This window comes from Octodon degus, unplaced genomic scaffold (genome assembly GCF_000260255.1).
Source record: "Octodon degus isolate 3935 unplaced genomic scaffold, OctDeg1.0 scaffold00027, whole genome shotgun sequence".
Lineage (NCBI taxonomy): Eukaryota > Metazoa > Chordata > Mammalia > Rodentia > Octodontidae > Octodon > Octodon degus.
Genome location: NW_004524603.1, coordinates 12,594,736 through 12,614,859, shown reverse-complemented (window position 1 = coordinate 12,614,859; position 20,124 = coordinate 12,594,736). Strand labels below are relative to the sequence as shown.

Below are 20,124 nucleotides of genomic sequence, written 5' to 3'. Positions count from 1 at the left end.
GGCCCAGTACTAGCCTATTTTGAAACTGTTTTATTGTTAGTTTTACTTATTGTCTTTAAAATATAAATAAATAAATAAATAAATAGACCTCTACTTTATGATGCCTGTTAAGATTTTATTCTTAATCCAGCTAGCTCATTATTGCTCACATACACGTGGAAAAACACACACATGCTCGGGCTTCTCTTAGGAAGGGTTTCATGCAGGTTGCAGTACTTTCACACTAATCTTTTTTTTTTTTTTTTTTTTTTTTTTTTACTTTCACACTAATCTTGAAGGTGCCCTCCTTTGGTAAACAGCTCATTACTCAGCACAGGTTGAATGTCCTTGTATGTATCCTGTACTGCACACACTTTCACTTCTTAGGAAGCAATAAAGAACAGTTGGTGTAAATGCCAACCCTGGAATAAGGTCTCACCGGGTTTCAATGGAACCTTTCTTATTTATTGACTGTATGATTGTTATTGTTGTTGTTGTCATTGTTTTTTTGTTTTTGTTTTTGTTTTTACCTTCTGCTTAATATTTTTATTGTAGTATTTTCTTTTACAATTCATCCAAGACAAAAAAAGAAAACAAAGACGATGGCCCCGGAAGGAAAGCACAATTTGTTTTAGTTTATAGCACGGAGATCTTTCTCTTAATGGGAATTGTGCTCTTGGTTTCAGCAACAAATGAAGGAGACAAGATCTTGCCCTTTGAAGTTCTGAGGGGAGTGTGGGTGACCACTTTAGTATGGATAGATAAGATATGCTCTCACTGTAGCATTTCAAGTTTGGAATGGTCTTCCGGTCACGGTGGCATCCACCTGTGGCTACTGAGGTTAGTTCCAGATCTTGAGGAAGCTGTCTCAGGACCCTGCTGCCACAGCCATGCCATCATCAGTCACTCCCAGGCAGCTGATGCGGTTGTCATGTTCAGCCAAGACACTTGCCCTGTCAGCTTTGAGGGCATCCCACACATTGCAGCTGAAGTCATCATATCCAGCAAGGAGGAGGTACCGTCTCTTGGAAAAAAACAGAGGTGATCCCGCATATGATGTCGTTGTAGAAATAGATCATGAGTTTCTGGTCTGCATGGAGGTTGAAGAGCCTGCAGGTAGTGTCATCTGAGCCGGTGGCAAATGCACTGCCATTTGGAAAGAAGCAGATGGCTTTTGTGTTGGACTCATGGCCAGTGAAGGTCTACCAACACATGCCTTCTCAGACATCCCAGAGCTTAGCTGAGGCATCACATGCACCGGAGACAAATAGTCTGATGTCGGGAGCCAGAGACAGGCTCATGACGTCCCCAGTGTGTCCAGTGAATGTGGTTGTCTGCTAGCCAGTCTCGATGTCCCACAGTGCACACATGGTGTCTCCAGATCTGGTGACAATCTGATTGTCATCCAGGAATCACAGTAGCATGGTGCCTGCCAGCTCACAGCTCACAGGCACGTTCCCTTCACTAGTCTTCAGATTGGAAAGAGAGCAAATGTTGTCCAGGCTGTCACAGGCTACACAGTTTCCAGAGGGGGCATAAGCACAGGTCATGACCCAGGAGGAGCACAGGGGGCTGGCGTGGACCTTGTTTGTGATATAACTGTCCCAAATGGTGAGTTTCCCACCCTGCGAGGCGCTGACCAGGAGCCTCGAGTTTGTGCCCAGTGCATGGCATAGATCTTGGCCAGGTGCCTCCTCAAAGTCCTCCTGCTGTGCATCTGGATTCTTTCCACTGGGTCGATGTTGTTCATAATCTATGAGGGAGTTACATCTGCACATGCTTTCCAAGCATCCCAGATCTGGGCCTTGAGCTGCCCGGCTTCCTGCGGTAACTGCTCAAGTTGGCTCAACCTCAGGTCCTCGTACCGTTGCCGCCACCACAGAGAACCCGGGATCTCACCCTGCACCCGCCTCCCTGCCACAGGTTTATTGCAGTGCTCCCAGTCCGCGGGCACAGCCAGCGAGGTGTCCAGTCCATGCTGTGGTACTCGGGTCCCAGCCTGCTGCCCTTGCCACCCACACCCACTTCCACTGCCTCCACTGTGTATGATCGAAACAAGCTATGAAAAGCTGTGCATGCTTACTTTCCTCAACTATAAAAAAATTGCGGCACCAAAAACATGGTGGACAGGCAGTCTAAAGACATAGACTGATATCAGATTACTTGGTTTGAACTCCAATACTGCTGGTTACTAACTTGGCCACTTGAGCACATGACAGGCGTGAGATGCAAGGCTCAGGATTCGGAGTCCCAGGGTCTGTGCTCCTCCTGTGCTCAATTCACAGGCACATTCACCTCTTGGCTGATAAGAAACCTCAGGGCGGCTACCCTGACAAGTGCCCTTCTAGGGATGTTTTGTCTGTGTTTTATATCGGTAAATCTGTGCCACATGTCTGAGCTAGAATCCCAAACAGCATGAAGGAAATTAGAGGGACATCACAAAATCGGGATCCAATGGTCACACCACCAGATACTGGCTCTGGGACATAAGCTTGATACCTTTTTCTTCTCTGCCCCTTTTTCCTCATTTGCAAAATGAGATAAAAATGGCAAAGTACTTCATAGGGTTCCCACGAGGATTCAGGATTTTATGCATGAAACATGTTCTACACAATACCATGACTATGCCATGTCCCCCAAGACTGCTTCCTCCCACAACACCTTTTCTTTGTTAGCCATTCCTTATCCTGCTCATTTATGAGAACTCTAAGCTCTGTGATATCCACTCTTTGCAAATTTTGCCTGTAATAAGTTTCCCCGGAATTCCTAATTCTTTCCTCATGTCTCTGTACATGTCTTCTCTAAGCCTTCCAAGTTCTTTTACAGTCTGGCCTTATCAGCCTCTCCTTGGTCTCTTAAACTTATGACACATATTCATTACTCACACTGTGACAATACTGCTCTGTATTTACCCCTGAAGAACCATCTGCTAGGCTGAATTTAAAACAATAACATTGGCAAGTAAGTGGCATAACCATCGAATTTGTCATAAATTCCATTCTGAAAGCATCACTGCATGTCATGTGCAGATTTGAAAAGCTATTTACTCTGTCCCACGTCTGAAATACTGACCTTACAAATGTGTTCTGTTCCCTGAATGCTGATATCTGTGTCAGCCTGAAACAGAATAGAGACATATACAGATTTGCATGATGGATTTGCCTTTACAGGAGGCTGCCGATTTCAATACTAATCACATCTTTGAAAAATGTCCTTCCAAAAACATCTAGACTGGTTTCTACTGACAACTAGGTGCCCTGCCTAGCCAGGTTCATGTATAAAACTAAATGCCACATCAGTAAGTGGCAGCATACTACTTAAAATGCACTGTGTATTTTGAAGAGTTCTGAGTATTACAATTTCCTGCTGGCTTATCGGAGAGTGAACACTGTGGTTTGAGGGCATTCTCTTAACTCCTTGTCCTCTGCTTTTTCTGAGGCCTAATTTGTTGTGAGTGTTGAAGCAATTCCTGAAAGGCAGCATTGTGCCTTGGGAGAGAAAGAACTCCATCAAGAGCCCCTATATATATTGTCCCAATCCAGGCCCACTCTGTAGAGGCTTTGGAGTTAGTCCTTGACTGTTGTCAGTTAGAATGTCTTTATGATGGTAATTACTCAACTGAGTAAGAGAAAAGCCAAGCACCGAACATTAAAACACACAGAGGGTTATGAAAGAGAGTCACTTGGTCAGGGCAAAGTGGAACAAAAGCACTGTTACTGAACTCAGGGAAGAGAAACCGAGCAGAAAGTGTGGGATTAGGAGAACTGCTGAAGCTCTAAGTGGAGGATGACATGATATCACACTCAAAGAAAAGAGACTGGATGTACAGCAATAGAACACCCAGGTGAGGAAAGTTTTAAAGGTACATCCGGGACTCAAAGCATATGTCCCGATAGTTATTCTTAATTCTGCCTCTGCTGATTTACACAGACAGCTTCTATAATAATGGTTTTCTCTCATGACCAAGAGCAGCATTTTTCTTGTCACGCAAAGGGTAGACACAAATCCCATAATTTGCAAGTCATAGACTAAGGAATAATTTAATTTGACAAAGAGAAATAGCACAACGCCGGTGATGGCAGGACTGAGTCTCCCTTGAATTCCATAGAAAAGAGCTCTTGAGCCAGGACGGCACCTAGACATGGTTTGTGCTCTGTTCTAGTGAATGAACTGACTCCCATTGTGTCCTCCCATGGGCGTTCTGCTACAAGACAAGTGTGAAAAGTCAGCTTACCATGATGAAAAGAAAAACTCTCTGGGGTGAAAAAGTCTGATTCGGCAGTGTCAACTTTTAAAGAACTATCTAGGATTAAAATCACCAGTCCCCAGCAGTTGGGACTTAGAAGCACCCAGGATCTTGGTTATCGGTAGTATTTATTAAGGCCCCAGACATTCCAAAGAGTTTAGCGATCCCAAATACTTTCATAGTGCTTGCCAACCGTGACACCATGACACTTGCCCCTACTCTGCTCTTTGCTCACCTCTATCACCCAGAGAAAGGCTGTTCATCACTATGTCATTGGTGTTGGGTTCCAGGAAGATGCTCATCACCCTCACTTTTTAGCAACGTGTCATCTAGGGCATACTATAAAATAACCAAGTGAATGTGCCCTAGGGCTGTAGTTTGGAATCTACCAGCATTGCATGCTCCCTTCTTGCAGAGATAGTGGTTGAAGCTAAGGCTACACACAAAATGATAAATATACCATGGGGAAAAGAAAATTATAACTACGCCATATGCCAGAGAGAAGTCACTTTGAGGACTTCCGATCCTGAGAAAATCATGAAGGGCATCTCTCCCAGATGGTAACCATCTCAATAAATGTTGAATTATTTTGCATAGAAAAATAAACTTCAGGTCAATAAGGAAAAAGTAAGGAGAGTGACTGGGTGATTCACCCTATGCACCTACCACACAGCCCTTCCTCTTCCTTGATCTGCATATAAGAGCTGTCCTGGCACCCAGGCACCACAGTCCCTGGACATCGCCTATGAGTCCTCCAACATGTGCCCTCTCCAGCTCCTGTTCCAGGCCAGCCCTGCCGCCCTGCTCCTGCTTCTGTGCCTGCAGCTGGGGATCAGCACAGCCCAGGAAGACACGTGAGCCAGCCCTTCTCCTCCCTACAGAATACCCATGGGAAAGGGCCTCCCCATGTCCCTTCTTGGACATTTTTTAAGCTTCCCAGAATTCCAGGCTGAGGGGCTCACAGACTCTTATTCGAATCACTTTTTAGTGGCACATCATCTAGAGACTACTATAAGATAACCAAGTAGACCAGTCCACTTCTCGCCTCTTAGGAAGGGCTGTGGATCCCACTCTCTTTTCCTCTGCTTACCTATGGAATGAGGCTCATCTCGGTCACAGAGATTGTAATTAGCACATAGTTTTGCTCCAAGACAGACTCATGCCTGTATTCCCAGCACTGGGGAGCCTAAATTAGCAAGGTCACCTGTAGTTCAAGTTCAGCATGGGGTGCATGTACAGTTGAAGGCCACCTTGAACTACGTAGCAAAAGCCTGTCTCCAAAAAGAAAAAGTTCATCTCTCTCTTACTCACTGAACCACAGATCATCCTCAACTTCCTTTGTTTTCTGCTTCAGAAACTTTCCCAGCTTTTCAGCTCCATAAACCTTACATTCATTGCTGCTCCATAGACTTTACCTTCTCTCACTTGGCCTCACACAAGAGAAGGCACAAGAGTTTCAGCAACCACTCTGTGCAGCTTCAGCAGGACTCACTGAAGGACACCCTCACATCGTCATCGTATGGGCTGAGGTAGAGAGAGACTGCAGGGAGCTTACACACGTCTCCTGCCCTGAAGCCAAAGATGATGGCTGTAGGAGGTCACAGCTCAAGCCCACCCTGCAACCTGGAGCACCCTTGTTTGAAAGAAGCAGAAAAATGAGGGAAGTAACTTAAGTAGGAAATGAAGAGTATCCCTGTACTGAGCTGTGCATCTGGACAGTGGCCTGGAGGTGCTCTGTGAGGCCTGGGCCAGATGCTCTGTCCTGAGGGAAGCTGCTCAGGATTCCTTCAGGCTTGTCTGATGGAGCCTATCATGCTCAGAAACCTTGGGAGATAGGTTCAGATCCAGATGTGAACAAAAAACAAAGAATAATGTTCCTTAAACTTTTCCTGGTTTTTAAATATTTTCTCAGTGGAAAAAAAAAATGACATACTTATTTTTCAACAAAACTGAATCCACACAAAGCGTCCAAACCAACCAGCACATCAGTGCCTGGGGAGTCTGGTGCTGACCATTGATCTGACCCCATCTTCCCCTCCCTGGCAGGGTCCCTCTCCCTCCTGCCACATCCTGGGGCCCACCGTCCGTGCGGACTGGTTTCTGAGCTCTGTGACCTGCTTTGCTCTCCCAGGATCAGTCGGAAGGCGCTGATAGTCAACATGGAGATGCCGAAGACGGCACGGGCAGGTGAAGTGGTCTCCTTGAAACTTAAAGTCCAAACAGAACTGAGAGAATGCATGGTGGTGAGTAGAAGCGTGGGGGAGTGACCTCGAGGCACCTCTGACTCCTTCATTACAAGTGCAAAACAATCAAACTCTCATTTTCATATTGTACAGTATCACTAATAATACGTTGTCAAATATGTTATGCTGCCTGTCAGAACAATTGCGAGACTGAGAAAGATGACTATTTCTATCTTACCATACTGACGCAGCCAGTTCTGGGAAGAATAAAAAAAGGAAAAAATAAGAATCAGAATTATGAATGAAAGGGAGAAAAAAAGACCAGAGAACTAGCAGTTTCTCCAGGGTCCTGAGTGTGGCGCATTCTGGGTATAGTCAGGGCGGGTGCTCAGAGGCACACACTGCAGCCCTCGCAGCAGGGGTGAGCGGCTGAGCTGGTGAGGCCTGCGGGCTCTGGCGCCTCCTCTCCGTGGGTTCTGCCATGAGCCTGCTTCCCTCTTGCCCTCCCCCTGCTCCTTGTCCTGTCTCCCCAGTAGCTGACTCTGGCCCAGGCTTCCCCTGGCCAACCGGCAGCTCACATGCCTCTCCTTTTCCCAGCTCAGTGGCTGGCAGCGCACAGTCCGCTCTGAACCTCAGCACACGCTGGTGCCTCCAACTCACCCGGGGTCCCATCAAAGCACAGAATCTCCCTCACTCCCAGGTGCAGGGAGAAGTCGCTGTCTAAATTTCTCACACAGTCCTGGGGCAAGCAGAAGCCCCATTCCAGAGACCACACTTAGCGCAGCCTGGGGTGACAGCACTGCATGCCACGCGGCCCTGCAACACAGCTCTTCTAAGTCCAGTGAGACTTACGCCCAAGGACCAAGCAAGAAACCAAACTGGGAGCATGAGGACCGCTCTTTGCTACAATGCGCTCTAAATGCACCGCCGCGCCAGCAAGAACAAGGTTCTTGGTCACTGGGCAGAGAACATTCCAGATGTTTCGTCCATTTTTTTCCATTTGCCATCCAACAATCTGAACCATATATGGTGGTATAAGGTTAATTCCTAGTTTTCTAGCTTTACATCTCATTTACTGTAACTACAGATGAAGACATTGTGTCTACTTTGTATAAATTAAATATTAGCTGTATTTGTTTATGATCACAGTACATGATGAAGCTTTATCTTCATCCATAAAAAAAAACTGAAAACATTATAAATGGTCACAAATCTACAAAATGACATGTAATATCATGACCAATGAAATTATACACTTAAGAGTCCTGCTGGTGCAACGTAAGAGTGATCTTTCAGAACCAAGCAAAAGGATAAGACACTCCAGTCTGAATCAGTGCATTGGTAACCAAAAAAGAGCTCATGTGAAAGAGAATTTTAACTTTACTCAACCAACATTCACTTGTAACTTGTGGTAAAAAGTAAATATGAATATGATTTTAATATATTTATATTTCAAAGCATTTAGGAGGGCTGGCCATAGCTTAGTGCACTAAAGTGCCTGCTTAGGCAGATGCAGCAGCCAGGGTTCAATCCCCAGTGTGCTGTGCTGGCCCTGCCCCCGGGTACACTGAGACAGCAATTGAGATGGTGGAGCCTGCCTGTAATCCCAACACTTGGCAGGCTGAGCACTACGAGTCTGATCTATGTAGTGAGACCCTGTACATCCTGTACTAAATACACTAAAAAAAAATTAGGAAAATAGAATCTGGGGCCAGGGAGATAGCTCAGTGGAATAAGTATTTGCCTGGAAAACTCAAGGCCCTGAGTTTCATCCCAGATTCCACCACCCAAAAAAAAAAAAAAAAAAAAAAAATTACAATCTGTTTACAAATTTGAAAATTCTCCCGCCTCATTTTGAAGTAAGTAATGTTTTATAAATGATTTTTAATAAATTAAAGCCTTAGGCTAACACTCATTTTAGAATTAAAACAGGACTCCTGTGATTATGTGTTTGAATATAAAGTTTATGTAATACTTTAAAATTAGGCCAGATGGTTTGGCACACTCCTGCAATCCCAGTACTCGGGACGCTGAGGCAGGAGGATCACTGTAAGATGGAGGCCAGCCAGATCTACAAAGTGAATTCAAGGCCTGAACTGCATAGTCAAAATCTGTCTCAACAAAATAGAGCTGGTGAGATAGCTCTGTGCACTAAGTGGCTACTTTGGCAAGTGCAGGGACCAGAGTTCGATCCCCAAAACCACATACCACTCCAGCCCCAGGTGCATAGAGCCTTACACTGAGACCAGGTGTGGTGGCACACAGCTGTAATCTCAGCACTGGGGAGGCTGAAAACTAGAGGATCTCTACAAGTCCAAACTATGTAGTGAGACCCTGTATCAAACACATTACAAAAAGACAAAATAAAAACTGCAAAATGCCTTTAAATGCAAAAGTATATGAATTTATTTATGAAAACTATCATGTTAAAAACAACAAAACAAAATTGTGAAGCAATATGTTTATTGATGCATAAAATGGAAAAATTGACACATTTAAACTGTAAACAAGTTTCATTTTGCAAAGACGTGATCTGCAGTGGCTGCTGTCTCTAAACTTGAGGAAGGAGGTACTACAAACTGTCCTAGTCTTTGGCGCTTGTGGTGCCAGATAGGCTGGACATCTAAAGGATTCTGATTTTTTTTTTATTTTAGGACAAACGTTGAACACTCTCATTCATAATGATATTTTGTTGCAAATCCAGCCAAAAAAGAAAAAACAAGCTGTACTAGGATAGGCTGCTTGGAGTGCCAGTGTTCTTCAGGGAGTTCTGAGTTGCATTGCTTGGTGAGAATACTAAGATGTCCTGTGGGCCTGAGGGTTCCTCAGTGCAGAGCTGCCAGGGACCAGAGCAAGCTTCTGGGGTGGTCAGAAGCCATACACAGCAACTCTCATAACTCCCACACGTTCAGGGCAGTACGGTGATGAGTGTAGGCAAAATCTGAGATACTGTAGCCTATCAGGTGCTATGAACCATTTTCTTCCTTACTACAAAGTTACACACAGTGCTGAAGCTACAGTGCTGTGTTAATGCTTTTTGTCACTAAAGGAATGTGAAATGTCAGCTAAGGGTTAGTAAAATGAAGATGCAATTTCTTTCCATCAATATTTACAGAGCCAGTGACTGTATCCACAGGTTCCTCTGGGTTTATAGGCCCCAGGATAAAACCCCTCTGTGAACACTAGCTAGAAATTGATACATACAGTTGTATGAGCTCTTAAATTGCCAAGCAGTCTCAAATTGGAGAAAGGAAGGAAGGAAAGAAGGAAGGAAGGAAGACAGGCAGACAGGCAGGCTTCCATAGCTTATCTAACACCCAACCTTGAGAGGCAGTGATTTCTATCTCACAGAGGAGAAAAGTGGCAGGGAAAAGACTAACTTCAATCACCAAAGCTCATGAAGTTAGAAGGGAACACAGTGGTGTCTGGTCAACCTTGAGGTTGGCCTCGATGCCTACACCCAAGGTAACAGAATAAAAAAATCATGCAGGCTGATCCTCCAGAAAGAGCTGGCAACTAAGGCCAGCCTCCTCAATGGACTGCCATCCCATGATGGCATTGGTAGAGGACTTGTGGGTTATCCCAGTTGTTTAGGCGCTTACTTGGGCAAACCCAGTCAGGCCCAGGGGACTGTGGCTCAATCCTCAGTTTCACATGCCTTACCACACCCATCCTTAAGGCAGTCTGAGCCAGGCAAAAGAAAAAAAAAGAAAAAGAAATCCTTCCCATGATGAAGTTGGTGGGATCATTTGCATACGCATGTCTCCTTTTAAACATGTCCACAATTTAGGCAGCCCCTAAAGAACAGGAGGAGAAGGAACCTGACATGAATAAGCCTCTTAAATTACTCTACCTAAGAGGGTTCCTCCATAACCTGGGTCACCTCAAGCTTCTTCAACTCTTGTGTTTCTTCTCCTCCAATAAGCCAAATTCATTCTGATTCTTCTCTCCCCACCAGATTAAAGCTTACATATTGACCAGCAAGCCAATGAAGGGTCCCTTCAACTATACATACACTGCCTGTCTCTGTGAAGATTACCCAAGAACATTCTTCTGGGACATCCAGACCAACAGTGAGTATAGGCCTTCTCTAAGAGAGGGGCTCTCCACCAGGGAGGGAAAATCAGAAACGGTTCTGAACTGTCAGGTGGAAGAACAGAGGGTAGAGTAGGGAAGGGAACCATGGGGAGCCGATGGATTAATGCCCAGGATCCAAAAGAAAGGGACTACCTGAAAAAAGCAGGTCATCAATTTGCCAATGATTTGGGGAAACTGAGACCCATTAGGCAGGTACCTGATCCCAGCAGAAAATAGAAGACCCTATGATATCTCTGAGATGATCTTTGTGCTCCTCTCTTCCAGGTACCCTACTCGTTGCAGCAGGGGTTGGTATTACTCAGGAAAAAAATATCTGCCCTAACGATGATGCAGTGATACCTATCAAAGGAGGTCAGGTCTCTAAAATCAGTACCCTGTTCATAAAGTAATGGGAACCCTTATGCATGTCATACTGTCCACTTGGTTTCCTAAGTATGGCTGGAGAAATCTATTGCAAGCCCTAAAATAAATTTCTCACCAGTTTCCCTTGTTCTATTGTTCTTCCCTTCAAAATCTGTCCTTCAAATCCTTTCAGAGCCTACAATTTCTAGAACATTAGTCTTTGAAAAACCTTTTATAGGGGAGGCTTTGTGGGCTTCACAACATGTTGCCTTAAAGAAAGAGAAAAGAAAGCCAAGAAAAACCATTTTCACAGATACAAAGATTGTGTCCACAAAACCCAGAGGAAATGACAGGGAAAAAATGAGACAGGCAGTCAAGTTTCCCTGTCACTTGGACATCTTCACCCCATTGTCTTCAGGAGGTCTTCTGTTCAGTGCGAAGACAAGGTAGTTGCACTGCCTTGAAGACAGGAAGAAAGCCTGTGACTCCTTGGGTGGACTGTAGCACAATATTCTATTTTTTGCTCTTCTTCAACCAGAGACTTGGCCCTCAGGAACATTGAGCTTTTGTAGCACTCTGCCAAGGAGCTCAGGCTTAATAGAGGAAGCTCGGAAGGAACAGAGAGATCCTGAAAGGCTTCATGGGAGGGATCCTGTGAGTGCTTCCTGACAGGCATGGCACATGGGCTCAGGGTAGAAGCTGGGTGGAGAACATCCTTGGGAGTTGGAACAATATGCATGAAAGGCCCAAGCATGAAGTGATGGCATGCTCAGCTCGGGCAAGCACAGATATCAGGGAGACCTAGGTGGAAGTGGAAGGGCTGTGAGGGTGCTGAGGAGGTAGGAGCAGGTCAGGAGGAGCTTCGCATAGTAGGTGAGAAAGGTGCACCACTGCCTCCAGAGGAGCAGTCCTAAGAGTGTACCAGAACCCATGGATGGGGGACTTAATCATCGCAAGAGATTATTTGACACATTGAGACAATCACATTCACTGTATACTTGACATGTATCATAAAACATAGAAGTTATTACACGCTATATGACATGACTTGTTAAAAACACCATAGATATTAAGTATTTATTTACTCAGGAAATAGTCACATGAGCCCATGTGTGCCATAACCTGCTTTAGATCCTGGGCATCACAGGAGAGGGTCAGGAAATTTCACCCTGATTTTGTGATCTGTCGTATTATTTTCTTAGTCTCAAGTGAATTAATTTCTGCTCTGCTCTTTACAATTTCCTCTGTTGTATGAGCTTTTGGCTTCATTTATTTTTCTTTTTCTAGAAGTTTGAGGTTCAACATTAGGTTGTTTATTTGAGATTCTTGTTTTCCTGAGTCACTGCCATAAATTTCCCTTTTAGGACTGCTTTTATTGTGTCCCATAACTTCCAATGTATTATTTCAGCATTATCATTTAATTGTAGATGCTATTTAAGTTCTTCTTTAATTTTTTCTGTGATCCTTTGGCTATTCAGGACAGTGCTATTTAATTTCCTTGTATTTGAGGGATTTGTGATTTTGTTTGTCATAGATTTTCCATGTTTTTGTTGGTGGTGGTGATACCAGGAATTGAGCTCAGGACCTTGAGCTTGCTAAGCAGGCACTGACCACTGAGCTATCACCCTGGCCCTTGATTTCCAACTCCATTGTATTTTGGTCAGGTAATATGCATGGGATAATTTCAAGTCCTGTGTACTTACTTAGGCATGTTCTGTGGGTTAGTATGTGGTCTATTTTGAACATCCATGTGCCACCTAGAAGAACGTATGTACTGATGTTGCTGTCTGGAACACTCAGTAGATACCTGCTTAATCCATCTATTCATGAATTTGGTTCTGCTCTGATATTTCTTTGTTGATTTTCTTTCTGGTTGATCTATTTGTGATGGTAGGGTTTTAAGGTCCTCCATCAGAATTGTATTGGTGCTTGATTTTTCCTGTTTGTTAATATTTATTTTATGAAGTTGGGTGCACTGGTACTTGGTGCATATATATTTGTAACTGTTACCTCTTCTTCTTGAAGTTTTCCCCTAACAAGTATGGGGTGAATTTCGTTGTCTTTTTGGTCAGTTTTGGCTTGAAGTTCACATTATCTGCAAATAGAACAGCTATCCCTTCTTTTTCTCAGTTCTTGTAGCATAGAGTTGTTTCCCAACCTTTGACTTTCTGTCTATGAATCTCTGTATTGACAAGGTAAATTTGCCAGTTGAGGCACACCTGTATCCATTTTTCAGGTCTGATCCACAAGCAAAGTCACTATACACCACTTAGTAATTTGAAATCAAAATTTTAGTATAACCAAAGTGCACATAGCAAACAGTAGAAAAAGAAAGTAATCAATACAAGACACAATAGAGTAGAAAATACATCACAGGGAAGCATGACAACACCCACACACCGCTGGAGGAATCCCAAGAGTGGCAGCTGGTCAGGGTCCTGCTGGGCCAACGCCCTCCACAGAATAAGCAAGAAGCTTCAAAACTACATGCACACGAGGTTCTTCCTACTGGGGAGGCTGAAAACAGGAGGATCACTATGAGTCTGAGCTCCATAGTGAGACCCTGTACCAAATAAATAAATACATACATACACATTTAACTCAAAAAGTAATTGAAGGAAGCACAATAATGAAAGAGTTTAGTCAGATTCACGTTAACTGAAGGAAACTTATTAGGCCAGGTGATGCCAGGACAAAGCAGGATGAGCTGGAAGTATAGACAAGAAAGTGAGGTAGTAAAACATGTCAGAGCTGCCAGGTTGGTCACTATTCTGGTAGCATGGTGGCTCAATCAGCAGTCACTTCTGAGGTTCCTTTTGAAACACATCTCAGACGTGTGGGCACAGACAATGAGAGAAGAAAACATTTCTCCATGAGAACACAATGCCAAAGGAATGGGCCCCTGTGGCCCTGAGAAGCATTAATGCCCATGCCCTTCTGAATTACACATGTGGGAGTCTGGGTGAGTTCCCATGGATACTGGGCTTGAGCATCTCCCAGGGCCAGGAGACCAGAGAACATAGCATGGTCTGAATCAAAACATGATCAGATTACGTCTGCATGAAAATGTTCCAAGTTATTGGCGTGCGTTACATAAGGCAGCATGATGTGCAGGACAAGCAGCATTGCCCTTGGGGAGGGCAAGGCTGGCGATGCAGCCACCAACAAAGAAGAAATGTGCCCCTTGCCCTAGCCACAGATGGCAGAAGAGGACAGACCTATATTAGACACCAAACCTGCCCCAAGAATGACAATCTATAAATAAATAAGAAGAGCAGCACTCATAAGTAACTGAGCTCTAAAGCTAAAGCAAGGAGAAATCATCTTATTGGAACTGGAGTGCCTGCACGCTGGCAGCCTTTGGTTCAGCATTATACGGAGTAAGGGCGTGGAGGCAGAAAAGACACTGCAATATTTAAGAAGAATGTCAGTATAAGTTATGACAAATGGAACTGCATTTGTATCTGAAGCAAGTGCTGGAACACTCACTGCCATGGTTCTCACTAATTTTTTTTTTTTGAATGAACTGGTTTAGATACTTCTGTCCCAAAGGAGACATTGTGATTGAGTTAGCTAAGGTCTGTTAGATGACAGAGACAGTATGGCCTTGATCCTCTTGGTCCCCAGGAAATACCTAGAGAAAAAACATTCTCTCAGGCTTTCACAGAGAGCAAATCAGTTAAGCAATGGCCGTGACTTATCCACATGGCAGACACTGACAAAGGATCTGCAAACTGCGGTACAGGGCTACAGGGTAAATCCTGAGGGAATTTGACTGACCTTGTCAGATACAAAAGTTACATTTTTTGTTATATAGGTCTTGCTTCATCTTGGTCTTAACCATCTAGAAGAGAAGTATAAACACAAGGTATAAATAGTAAAGCCATGTTAATATGCTGAGTCAACAACTTCTGACGTTACCAGTTCTGCTGATAACCCACTACTATTATAGACTACTGAATTATATTGGATTATTTTGCTGAATTCACACACCTACAATATTTGAATGGCAGTGGAATACCCATCTCTGACAAAACTAAACAAAAAGGGGGATATAAATTAAGGACCATTTTGTAGTGAAAAAAAAAAAATATATATATATACACATACATATATATATATATATATGTACATACAAAATAGTATAGATATACAGCTACTTTCTCTTAGTTAAATGAGAAAAATGATTTGTACTAATAGTGTTTAGACAAGATACCATATCTGCATCTTGTACTATGAATAACTACTACAAAGACAACAATATGCAATGTGTTAATTATTGTAACTGTCCTACTAACCTGTTTTGAAACTCTCATTTACTATTTCTTTCTCAATAGAATTAATTTAAAAAAAAAAAAGGTTGCCAGCAGCCTAAAGCCTTGGAAGCCCAAGGAGAAAGACTGTGATGATAACTCACTGAGCTTGCCCAGAATTTATTAGTTCAGTGGTGAAAAACAGATTTTCTTTGAAAAGACATCTTAAAGGCCCTTCTGAGTATTATGGTTTGTGTCTAGTTGTCCCCCAAGTCCTCATGCAGTGATGGGGCAGACTTCTAGAGATTGTGATTAACTCATGATCCACTTGGATTATGGGTGATAGTGCTGCTGGGATTATGGGTGTGAGGACTACACTCAGCCTGGGGCAGACAGCCTGAATGTAACTTAGGGGAGACAGACTTGCTCTCTGCAGCCATTGTTGCCGCTACTCCTCCTTTGCTCTCTGCTCTTTGCTGCCACCATGAACTGCTGCTCTCTGCCATGTGCTGCTCTGCCTTGGAGCCAGCTGAGTATGGGGTGAAAGCTCCAGTAACTGTGAGCTAAATAAACCTTTCCTTCCTTCATTTTGAATGTTGGGTATTTGTCCTAGCAAAGAGAGAAGAGTAATTGAGACACTGTGGTACGTGAGTGGACACTGGCTCATAGGTAATCTCACGAAGATACTCATATAAAAAGTATAAAAATGAGGTATAAAAAGTGAAGCCATATTAATATGCTGAGCTGTAAAAGGCTCAAGTCAACAACTTCTGACATTGCCAGCTCTGCTAACACACTACTATTATGGACTACTGGACTATCTTGGATTATTATGCTTAATTCACGTATGTACAATATTTGAATGGCAGTGGAATACCCATCTCTGAAAAAAGTAAACAAAAAAGGGGGATCTAAATGAAGGACCATTTTGTTATATATATATAAAATAGGATAGATATGCAGCTACTTTTTCTTAGTTCAATGAGAAGGAAGATTTATGCTAATGGAGTTTAGACAAGATATTATGTCTGCATCTTGTACTATGAATAATGACTATGAAGACAACAATATACAATGTATTCATTACTGTAACTGTCCTACTAACCTGTTTTGAAACTGTCTCATTGCTATTTCTTTCTCAATAAAATTAATTTAAAAATTTCATTAAACAAAGTAATATGAATTTCACAGTTAAAAAAATTAGTTCTTCATATATTCAGGCCAATTTCAAAATTTTAATCTATGTCCTGAGAATACAGATTTGTCAGTTCCATAAGACAACAATTTATTAGGTTAATAGTAACTGAATAGCAAATATATTCCCCAAAACAATCCAAGTGATTTAAGGCCATAACATTTGTATCCATACCTTAAGTAATTGTCCTTAATTGGTGCTCATTGAAAAGTTATAGCTAATTCCAGAGATCTTAAAGATTATATACACAAGATATTAGATTGTTTCCTGGCCAATTTGATCCACAATAACACAAAGATAGTTGAAAACCAACCCAATCATGTTTCTCAAATATTGCAGTGTTCTGGCGCTGTTCATTTATAGGCAAGGAAGGTAAAAAATACACGTAGCATTTCAAAATAATTTACCTCTTGGCCTTCTCAGCCAATCCTAGCTAATATCATCTGCATCAATCATCAAAACTACAAATGGTTTCTTGGTCAGTTTCATTTAATTTTTCTTTCAGAATATACAATCTTGGAGACAGAATTATCCATCTAGCCTCAATGCCCAGTCTACAAGCAGCATTCATCATAAATCCTAAAGAATAGGACTAACTAACTCTGGACTCAGGGGCTTCGTTAGGAATGGCTGAGGAAGCATATTCTTGAGAGTAGAGACAAGTTAATTCATTTAGTCCTATTGTATGTCTAATTATACCTGAATTTAAGTGAATGGCAATCTGAGTAAATAAAATGAGTAAAACTATTTATAAGCAAGACATAGAGTAGCACTCTCAAAGGTGACAGATTCTGGGCCTAATGTAATCTGCTACCAGATACATTTTCGAGCCCAATCTGATATAGCTACTAGGATTACTTCAGGGTTTCTTAGGAAGTTTTGAGTCTTGGACGGTGAATTTGTTTTCTACTGTGGCCATCAATTCTCACAAGACAATGACATAATATAACACAAAGATGCTGCTCTGCGGATCAGAAGTCAAATACAATTTAAATGGCACCATGATCAAGGCATTAGTGGGGCTGCCTTTGTTTCTTAAGGCTGCAGGTCCAATTTCACGTAGGCTTTTCACAGAATTCATGGTCTCCTGGTGCACAGCCCTTACATTTCTGAGCCATAACAAATCACAAATATAAGAAGAGCTAGAGCAACCAGCACACAGGATCCTCCTCATATGTCTTTCTACTCTGTCTTCCTCATTTTTCTGGAAAGTGTCTTCACTTAAAGATTTTTTTTTTAATTTTAGTGAAGTGTCTAGAGGGTGTTCAGGGTCTCACTACTTGAATGGACTCATACTGATCTGCCTGTTTATAGCTTCCCAAGAGCGAGGATTACAGGCGCATGCCACCACGCCTAGTCTCAATTGCCATCTCAGCACATCCTGGAGACAGGGCCGGCATGGCAGGCCCAGGATTGAACCCCGGCCCCCTGTGCCTGTTTGCAGGTGCTTTAATCCACTGAGCTATTTGGCTAGCCCTCACTTAAAGATTTATGAGGTTTAGTTTACTGAAAGGAACAGTTAGCGTTTATATTGTTTGATCAATCTTACACACCTGTATCTGGCAATCTGAGCGACTACTTTCAAGATAACAATGTACAATATAATAACCATTGTTGATTCCCTGACTTCTCGCTTTGAAATTCCTTACTGTTTTCTGTTATTGTCTTTAAAATACAAAACCTTAGCATGATTAAAATGAAATCCATTGGATGTGCTGGAATAATACCACCACCTCAAGTTTTATGGTTTTAATTTCATCTGTGAAGCACCCTTTTCCATGGGTGACACATTATACTATCTGAGTATTAGGACATGGACTCCTGCAGATGGGCACAATGATTTCTACACAGTGTTTATTATTCTATATAGCATCTGTTTCCGTGCAGAACAAATAACTTTGGAAGTCAGTAGTTCCCTATTTAGGAAAGGAATATTTGCATATTTATAGGAACTATCAAAACCCTTCTTTACTTTCGATCTTTACAATCTACTTTTGTTTTTTTGTTTGTTTTTACATTTTTATTTATTTATTTATGTTGTATGTATTTGGTTGTTGCAGAGTCTCACTACGTAGCTCGGACTCATGGTGAACCTCTTGCATTCAGCCCCCCAGTACTGGGCTCACAGACATGTACCACTATGCCTGGACTCTGGCTGGCTCAGCCCACCCTAGACTTGCCAAAGTTTGCCTAAGCAGTTGTTTTAGTCCTCTGAGCTATCTTGCTGGCCCTCTACCTTTGTTTTAGTTATTAAAATTTTGCCTCTGTTTTAGATAAGTACATTTTTAAATTCTGCAACCATGCTTTCCCCACATAGTGAGCTTCCTCGGCCTGGCAGAACTTACTCGCCTTGTCACACCATGCTGCTTTTGCCACCTACTTCACTCCAGCACATTGGTAAAGTACACCCAGCCTTAGTAGCTTTGGCACTTGGACTCTTCCTCCTCTGAAATGTCAAACACTGTTTTCTACAAACAAAGTCCAGGAAGGAGGAGATCAAATTTTCTTTCCCTTAATCAAAATGTAATTTGCTTTTTGTCATCACGGTCAGATCAATGTTTTAATTCTTTTAGCATACAAGGTAAGGCCTTAAGATATTCATAATACATAATCAGTAGGTTCTTGGCTAACGCACATCCTGTTTATTTATGTGAATTGGTTAACATTGCATGAATGGTTATCCCTGAGTTAAATAAAGGTTGAATTTTGGAAAAATAAAAAGCAGTACAGCAGCTGCAGAACTGATAAGACCTGGTTTCAACTTGTGATGTCATCCTATCCCTAAGCTCCTCAGCCTGAAATTTAGATTTCAGAGGAAAGTGTACTGAGTAGATGTGGTAGAAAAAAGAAGCTATTAGCAACACCAAGATTCTTCAAAAGTCATCCCTGTGATAAAGGGTGATGATTTTTTGTGGAAGGCAATAGGAAATAGCCTTTAGGTGTGGGAATTCACAGAAAGGAGAAACCAACAGGGGAAGGGGTGGAACAAACAAATGCCAGAAAACAAAAATGAAAACAGAAACATGAAGTTTACTAAAAGAAAGAAAAGCTCAATTTTATTCATCTGAGAGACAGAAGTGATAGGCTTGGAGCAAGGAAACATTGGCCAAATCAATGATGACTGATAGTGTAAGAACAGGGATGTGAACAGTCATCATTATCTTCCTAGGATAAGTGGTCAAGAACCACATAAATGGGTCTGCAGTTAATTTCTGCTAAGAACTACAAGGTGTTTACAACTGTGACTATCTGCTGGTTTTGAGATGAAAATGTTAAGAAATAGATTACTTTCTACTTTTCAGCTTATATATTTGTCTCGGTTACTCTTCTCTCATTGCTGGGACAAACACCTGCCACCCAAAATGAAGGAAGGAAAGGTTTATTTAGCTCACACTTACTGGAGGGTCCAGTCCATACTCAGCTGGTAAAGCAGCACACGACAGAGGGCAACTTTTCACAGTGGTGGCAAAGAGCAGAGAGAAAAGGGGGTGGCAGCAGCCCAGGACACTAGCTTGCCTCTCATCTGTCCTTACATGTAATGCAAATTGCCTGCCCCATGGCAGGTGCAGCATCACCCCTGCAATCCCAGCACTGGATCAAGAATCAATCAGAGGGCTGGCCAAATAGCTCAGCAGATTAAAGCACCTGCAAGCAGGTGCAGGAGCCAGGGGTTCGATTCTCAGGCCTGTTGTGCTGGCTCCACCCCCCAGGGCATGCTGAGACAGCAAATGAGACTAGGAGTGGTTGCGCATGCCTGTAATCCCCGCTCTTGGGAGGCTATAAACAGGCAGATCACTATGAGTTCAATCTAGTAATGAGACCCTGAAC

The 20,124-nt window shown here is 42.7% G+C and overlaps 1 protein-coding gene and 1 pseudogene across 1 annotated transcript in view; one reads left to right on the top strand and one right to left on the bottom strand.

Annotated features, from left to right (window-relative positions):
• Positions 1 to 796: 796 nt before the first annotated feature.
• On the bottom strand, positions 797 to 4,527 carry LOC101574876 (annotated as a pseudogene).
• A 457-nt stretch (positions 4,528 to 4,984) lies between these two features.
• Positions 4,985 to 20,124, top strand: part of LOC105741889 (prolactin-inducible protein homolog) — a 21,678-nt gene continuing 6,538 nt past the window's right edge. Inside the window, exons 1-4 of the mRNA XM_012514205.1 lie at positions 4,985 to 5,079; positions 6,363 to 6,468; positions 10,367 to 10,481; positions 10,771 to 10,891. Of these exons, the coding sequence (XP_012369659.1) occupies positions 4,985 to 5,079; positions 6,363 to 6,468; positions 10,367 to 10,481; positions 10,771 to 10,891 (437 nt within the window). The remainder of the gene's footprint in view (positions 5,080 to 6,362; positions 6,469 to 10,366; positions 10,482 to 10,770; positions 10,892 to 20,124) is intronic.